The sequence below is a fragment of the Schistocerca nitens genome, chromosome 5 (assembly GCF_023898315.1).
Source record: "Schistocerca nitens isolate TAMUIC-IGC-003100 chromosome 5, iqSchNite1.1, whole genome shotgun sequence".
Classification (NCBI taxonomy): Eukaryota; Metazoa; Arthropoda; class Insecta; order Orthoptera; family Acrididae; genus Schistocerca; species Schistocerca nitens.
Window position 1 is genome coordinate 758,750,818 of NC_064618.1, and position 7,816 is coordinate 758,758,633.

The window sequence follows — 7,816 nt, forward strand, 5'->3', positions numbered from 1 at the left end:
GTCATAAGCTTTCTCTAAGTCTACAAATGCTAGAAATGTAGGTTTGCCTTTCCTTAATCTAGCTTCTAAGATAAGTCGTAAGGTCAGTATTACCTCACGTCTTCCAACATTTCTACAGAATCCAAACTGATCTTCCCCGAGGTCGGCTTCTACTGGTTTTTCCATTCATCTGTAAAGAATTCACGTTAGTATTTTGCAGCCGTGACTTATTAGACTGATTGTTCGGTAATTTTCACATCTGTCAACACCTGCTTTCTTTGCGATTGGAATTATTATATTCTTCTTGAAGTCTGAGGGTATTTCACCTGTCTCATACATCTTGCTCACCAGATGACAGAGTTCTGTCAGGGCTGGCTCTCCCAAGGCTGTCAGTAGTTCTTATGTAATGTTGTCTTCTCCTGGGGCCTTGTTTTGACTCAGGTCTTTCAGTGCTCTGTCAAACTCTTCATGCAGTATCATATCTCCCATTTCATCTTCATCTACATCCTCTTCCATTTCTATAATATTGTCCTGAAGTACATCACCCTTGTATAGACCCTCTATATACTCCTTCCACCTTTCTGCTTTCCCCTCTTTGCTTAGAACTGGGTTTCCATCTGAGCTCTTAATATTCATACAAGTGGCTCTCTTTTCTCCAAAGGTCTCTTTAATTTTCCTGTCGGTAGTATCTATCGTACCCCTAGTGAGATAAGCCTCTACATCCCTACATTTGTCCTCTAGCCCTCCCTGCTTAGCCATTTATCACTTCCTGTCGGTCTCATTTTTGAGATGTTTGTATCCCTTTTGCCTGCTTCATTTATTGCAATTTTAAATTTTCTCCTTTCATCAATTAAATTCAATAATTCTTCTGTTACCCAAGGATTTCTACTAGCCCTCGTCTTTTTACCTACTTGATCCTCTGCTGCCTTCACTACTTCATCCCTCAAAGCTCCCCATTCTTCTTCTACTGTATTTCTTTCTCCCATTCCTGTCAATTGTTCCCTTATGCTCTCCCTGAAACTCTGTACAACCTCTGGTTTAGTCAGTTTATCCATGTCCTATCTCCTTAAATTTCCACCTTTTTGCAGTTTCTTCAGTTTTAATCTACAGTTCATAACCAATAGATTGTGGTCAGTGCCCACATCTGCCCCTGGAAATGTCTTACAATTTAAAACCTGGTTCCTAAATCTCTGTCTTACCATTATATAATCTATCTGAAACCTGTCAGTATCTCCAGGCTTCTTCCATGTTTCTTCTTTTATGATTCTTGAAGCAAGTGTTAGCTATGATTAAGTTGTCTCTGTGCAAAATTCTACCAGGAGGCTTCCTCTTTCATTTCCTACCCCCAATCCATATTCACCTACTACGTTTCCTTCTCTCCCTTTTCCTACTGCCAAATTCCAGTCACCCATGGCTATTAAATTTTCGTCTCCCTTCACTATCTGAATAATTTCTTTTATTTCATCCTACATTTCTTCAATTTCTTCGTCATCTGCAGAGCTAGTTGGCATATAAACTTGTACTACAGTAGTAGGCGTGGGCTTCGTGTCTATCTTGGCCACAATAATGCGTTCACTATGCTGTTTGTGTTATATCAGAGAATTTCAAACATCTTTTCCATCCAATGGAACTAAGTTGTACCATCAAGGAATACAATTATTCTGAACTTTAGCATGTCCACGTTCTGTCGGCAATCTTGGGCCAAATATTTTCCTCAATATTCCATTTTTTGAATGATATTCATTGTTAATGCTGTCTCAAATACATATAGCACTTCTGGAAGAACAACTGTTTGTTAGTGGCATAGTTTGGCTCTGGTGGAAAGTGATTTCTTATTGTAGGTTAGGTTCTGAATATAATGGACTTTTTTCATGACACCTACACTTACTCCAAGCAATCTTTTTGTGATGTTCTCTATCTATCTATCTCTTACATTTCAAGTATCACTACCTTGTAGCTTTCTCTCATACTCTTCTACATTTACACCTATATTCCATTAGCCGCTTTTTGGTGTGTGTGGTGGAGCATATTTTGTGTACCACTGTCACTTCCCACCTTTGCTGTTATAGCCGCAAATGGTTTGTGGGGAGAACAATTGCCAGCAAGTCTCCAAGTGTGCTCAACTAACTCTAATTTTATCTTCGTGGTCCTTTTGCAAGACATACATAGGAGGAAGTAAGTATTTGTTGACTCTTCTAGGAATGTATGTTATCAGAACTTTTAACAGTAAACCACACTTTGATGCAGAATGTCTCTCTTGCAGCATCTGCCACTGGAGTTGGTTGATCCATTCTATGATGCTCTAGTGCTTAATAAATGAAACTGTAACCAATATACTCCTGTAGTATCTTCTCTACTTCCCCTATCAATCCTATGTAGTATGGATCCCATACTGATGAGCAGTATTGAAGTACTGGTTGCACAAGGATTTTCTGAGCTGCCTCCTTTGTTGGTGGACTACATTTCCTGAGAATTCTGCCAATGAATCTCTATGGCATCTGTCTTTCCTGCTATTAGTTTTAAGAGGTTGTTCCACTTTACATGACTCCATATGCATACGCTAAGATTTCTATGGAAGTAACAGCTATCAGGGCTTATTCTGAAATTGTGTAATCATACAATAATGGGTCTTTCTATCTTGTATATGTGATAGGTTACATTTGTTTATGTTGAGGGTCAGTTGCCACTCCCTCCATGAAGTGTCAATCGTTTGCAGGTCTTCCTGCATTTCGCTATACTTTTCTTGTGTTGCAATGTCTCTCTGTAAAACAGCATCATCCGCGAAAAGTCTCCTGTAACTTCCGTTGTTGTCTACTACGTCATTTGTATATAATGTAAAAAGTTATGGAATTGTAACATTCCTTTGGGGTATGTCCAAAGTTACTTTTATGTCTGAAGACTTCTCAACATTAAGAATGACATGCTTCTTCAACAATCATGACAACATCCTCTGGAGCTCAATGGATTCTCAGGCTCAACCAGTCTCTCTTTCTCAACACCACGTAATGGTTGGCCCTTCCTCATTTCCAATAGAACTTGTAATAGAGCATTGGTGTTGTTTCTGAGGTTTAATCATTTCCCTGGCAATATGCTCCAAAAAGCTCCTGTGCAACAACTGATCAAACTGCTATTGACTTTCAGATTACAAAGTGCATTCACTGCACATATATTCAGAAGGTCAAAAGATATCACCATAGGCCATCTTCTTGTGGTCCTAGCCCCATCATTTTTTGACACTACTGATCTACTAGACTGCCTCCAGTTTTGTGTGATTATGAAATGTGGTAATTTCAGTTTTCTGCTCATCATCAGTACTTTTGCCTTTCTCCTGTTGGATAATGGTGTAGGATAGGACCTTGCAAGTAGCTGAAATCACATCCAATTCAAAAACTTGCAGCAGGCCACTGGGCCATACAAAATAATAACAGTAATAATTATTATCATCATCATCATCATCATCATCATCATCATCAATTGCACCATCATGATACATGGTTTATGTAGTGAGTACAGTTTTATTTTTCTTTGGCCAATATGACACAAGCGTGCATTTGCTAATGAAAGCAAACACTGAAGAGTATCTGTCTTTGTCCTTATTTGGGAGCATTTATTTTGGAAGATCTCTTCTTCTTTTCTCATCATCCTCATGTATGTGAATTTCTTTTCTTCTGACATTGTCTGAGCTAACTTCACACTGCTGAACCAGTTGTCCTGTTACATTCCTAATTGTTACAGAAATAATTTCACCCGCTAGCAGCATTACTGACATGAAACTTTCTTTCAGACTGCTGTCCAACATATGGTTCCAAATTAATTGCATAGTCAGTCTTAGCATCAACAAGAGCAAATATTTTAATCCATATTTTGCAGGTTTAATGGATTTGTACTGCCTAAAGGAGCACTTCCCACTGAAAGACACAAACTATGTGCCAACTATAACATATTCACTTGGAGAGAAAAGTTCAACATCTCTCTGATTGGAGCTAGTTTATCTTCCACATGCTGAAAATTACGCATATTTACTTGATCAAAACAAAACAAAACAACATTATAGAACCCCGATTCCACTGTAGCAGTTGTATAATCATTCGAAGAAAGTTTAAGTTCATTAGTGTGAAATTACCCCAGTCATGCAATACTCGTTGGAGGTGATTTTAAAGTACTGAGTATAGAATGGGCCAACGGCCTTGCCGTAGTGGTAACACTGGTTCCCGTCAGATCACCAAAGTTAAGCACTGTCGGGCTGGGCTAGCACTTGGATGGGTGACCATGCTGTTGGCAAGGGGGGTGCACTCAGCCCTTGTGAGGCAAACTGAGGAGCTACTTGATTGAGAAGTAGCGGCTCTGGTCTCGGAAACTGACATATGGCTGGGAGAGTGGTGTGCTGACCACATGCCCCTCCATATCCGCATCCAGTGACACTTATGGGCTGAGGATGACATGGCGGCCGGTCGGTATCGTTGGGCCTTTATGGCCTGTTGGGGAGGAGTTTAATTTAGTTTTTGAGTATCGAATGGGGCATCTATGGATTCATTGCAGGTGTTACAGACAGACAGTGTCGTGAAGTAGTTATGAACATGTTTTCTGAAAACTGTCTCGAGCATCTAGCTTGACAGTCAACAAGCAATAGAGTTATTTTAGACCTCATAGTTACCAAGAGGCCTGGCCTTGTTGATGGTGTCAGTATAGAGACACGGATTAGTGATCACGATATGACCGCAGCGACAATGGTTACCGAAGTTAATACAGCCATCAAGAAGGTTAGGAAAGTACTTTTGCTAGAAAGAGCAGATAAGCAGTTGTTAGCATCCCACTTAAACAATGAATGGATATCATTTAGTTCCCGCATGATGGACATAGAGGAATTATGGACTAAGTTTACCAGTCTGCAAATCACGCTCTGGAGAAGAATGTGCCAAGTAAGTGGATTAAAGACAAAAAAGACCCACTGTGGTGTAAAAACAAAATCCGAAAAATGCTGAGGAAGTAGAGATTATTGCATTCTTACTTCAAAAAAGAACATGCAAATGATGATACGCAAAAGTTAATAGAAATTTGTGCATCTGTAGAAAAACTGAAGCATGAAGCATAAGTATTCCATTGTCACAACTTAGCGAAAGATCTTGCCGAAAAAATTCTTGATCTTCATAAAAGCGGAGTGAAGGCTTCTATCCAGTCACTTGTTAACCAGTCTGATGTGGTAATAGAAGAGAGTAAAAGGAAAGCAGAAGCTTTAAGTTTCACATTTAGGAAATCATTCTTGCTGGAGGACTGTACGAACATATTGTCATTTAACTGTTGCACAGATTCCTCTACAAAGGGAATAGTAGTAGGCACTCCTGGCACAGACAAGCAACTGAATGAATTGAAAATAAATAAGTCACCAGGTCTAGGTGGAATCCCAATTTTGTTTTACAGAGAGGACTCTACACCAGTGAACCCTTATTTTGCTTGGATGAAGGGCAAAAGGCAGCTTCCATATGCCTAGGTTTCCAGAAAGCATTTGACGTGGTGCCCCACTGCAGGCTGTTAACAAAGCAACAAACAAATGGAATAGGTTAACAGATATGTCAGTGGCTCTACGATTTCTGAAGGAATAGAACCCAGTTTGTTGTCATCGATGGAAAGTATTCATTAGAGACAAGTGTCTCATCAATGGTGCCCCAGGGAAATATGCCAGGACAGCTCTTATTCTCTACATACATAAATAATCTGACAGACAGGGTGAGCAGAAATCTGCAGATGTTAGCTGATGGCATTGTGGTGTATGGGATGGTGCCATTATTGAGCGACTGTACAGAAACACAAGATGCCCGACACAAAATTTCTAGTTGATTTGATGAATGGCAGCTTGCTCTAAATGTAGAAACATGGAAGTTAATGCAGATGAGTACGAAAATAATCCCATAATGTTCAAATATAGCATGAGTAGTCAGCTGTTACGCCCAGTCATGTTGATTCAATATCTAAGTGTAAAGTTGCAAAGCAACGTGAAATGGAATGAGCACATAAGGCCAGTAGTAGGGAAGGAGGATATTCAACTTTGGTTTATTGGTAGAATTTTAGGAAATTTCAATTCATCTATAACTCATCTATAACGGGGACCACATATAAAACAATATTGTGACCCATTCTTCGGTACTGTTCGTGTGTTTCGGATTCCATCCACGTCAGATTAAAAAAGACATTGAAGCAATCCACAGGTGAGCTGCTATATTTGTTACTGGTAGGTTCAATTAACACACAAAATAATGGTGACGCTTTGTGAACTCAGATTATATTCTCTGGACGGAAGACAACATTCTTTTCGAGAAACAATATTGAGAAAATTTAGAGAAATGGCATTTGCTACTTACTACAGAACAATTCTACTGCTGCAGTCACACATTTCACATATGGACCTCAAAGATAAGTCAAATTAGGGCTCATACAGTAGCATATAAATAGTTGTTTTTCCCTCACTGTGTTTTGTGAGCGGAACAGAAAAGGAAATAACCAGTAATGGTACAAGCTACCCTACATCTCAGGTACCATACGGTGGCTTGTGGAGATAGCAGTCGTGTGTGTGTGTGTGTGTGTGTGTGTGTGTGTGTGTGTGTGTGCAACTTAATACGTTGTCTTTATGGTGACTAGCACTCTATCCTTTTCATAAATGCTGAGTGAATATTGTGCTAGATTCCCTGTATTTCACCAGTTTCCTGAGATTAGTAATCTTCTTTCTAGGTAACTGTCAGAATTATTTTATTATTGGAGAACAAAGAATCTGAATAACAATAGATTATTTCAGTGCATTTTGTTTTATGTATCACTGTTTCAATTTCATGTTTGTCTTGTTGACTTGCTGCTGCAAATACCTCCGTTGTTACAGGAAAGTCCAAGGAAAGTTGAACCAGAAAAGAGAAGGGAAGCAGATGGGCCCAAAGTACCAGTAGCTATGCAATACAGACAGTCACCAGAATACAGACCTCCAAAGAAAACTGAGAATACTATGCTGATTAATGTAAAGAAGAATTTAAAACCTGTAAGAAAACTTTAAAAAATATAGTACTGTTGCTGGTCACGTTGTAAAAGGTTGTACTGTGAAAGTGTTTGAGACCACCAATATGTCTCCAAAGACCAAAGACTTTATAGTAATGTTGCAGGACACGTTGTGAAAGGTTCTACTGTGAAAGTGTTTGAAACCACCAATACGTCTCCAAAGACCAAAGACTTCAACAAATGTTTCACAATATATATGAGTTTAGTTCCTATTTCATTCAGTTGTTGCTCATTGTAAATAAATGGAGGATAGGGAATTGACTATCCTTGTGCAGAACGCAATGTCTTTTGTGAAGGTTGTGAATTACATATCACCATTATTATTTTCAAATGAAAAGTTTACAATATATTTTAGGTTAAGTTATGATTAAATTTTAATAAATAATTATACTGAAATTGGGAATTGTTTTATTTTCTTCAAATAAAATAATTGCAGTCTGAAACAGAAAAGCTAAGACATTTGGATCAGAGGATTTCCCAATCCCACATCATACCGCAGTTCTGTCACTTTGTAAATTTATATTTTTCCTGAATGAATTGCTCTTTTAAGAACCATAACCATATTAAAAAAAACAGCACATTTTGTTTTTAGAAACTAACAAAAGTCTGTTAGAAACTGTAAGTTTCATTATAAAATCCTGACTACGGTGGCAAGGTTTTGTTTATTCTTCACTTTTAGGCTTTTCCAGCACATGATTATTTTGAAATGTTCTTGGGTATTCAGCAATGCAGCATCATACAAGTGGTGTGATATTTTGGCAAACTAACTAGATATCTTCAAGTAGTCCTGACAACTGAC

General features: G+C 38.5%; 1 protein-coding gene across 2 annotated transcripts in view; it reads left to right on the plus strand.

The window, feature by feature from the left end:
* The window catches only part of LOC126260002 (ovarian-specific serine/threonine-protein kinase Lok-like), a 207,437-nt gene extending 200,024 nt beyond the window's left edge, over window positions 1–7,413 (plus strand). The window contains exon 9 of one of the 2 annotated variants that reach the window (XM_049957157.1): window positions 6,848–7,019. In XM_049957157.1, the coding sequence (XP_049813114.1) occupies window positions 6,848–6,867 (20 nt within the window). In that variant the 3' untranslated portion in view covers window positions 6,868–7,019. Of the gene's footprint in view, window positions 1–6,847 lie in introns of both variants that reach the window. The other variant, XM_049957155.1, reaches the window with a different exon arrangement.
* Window positions 7,414–7,816: the final 403 nt, after the last annotated feature.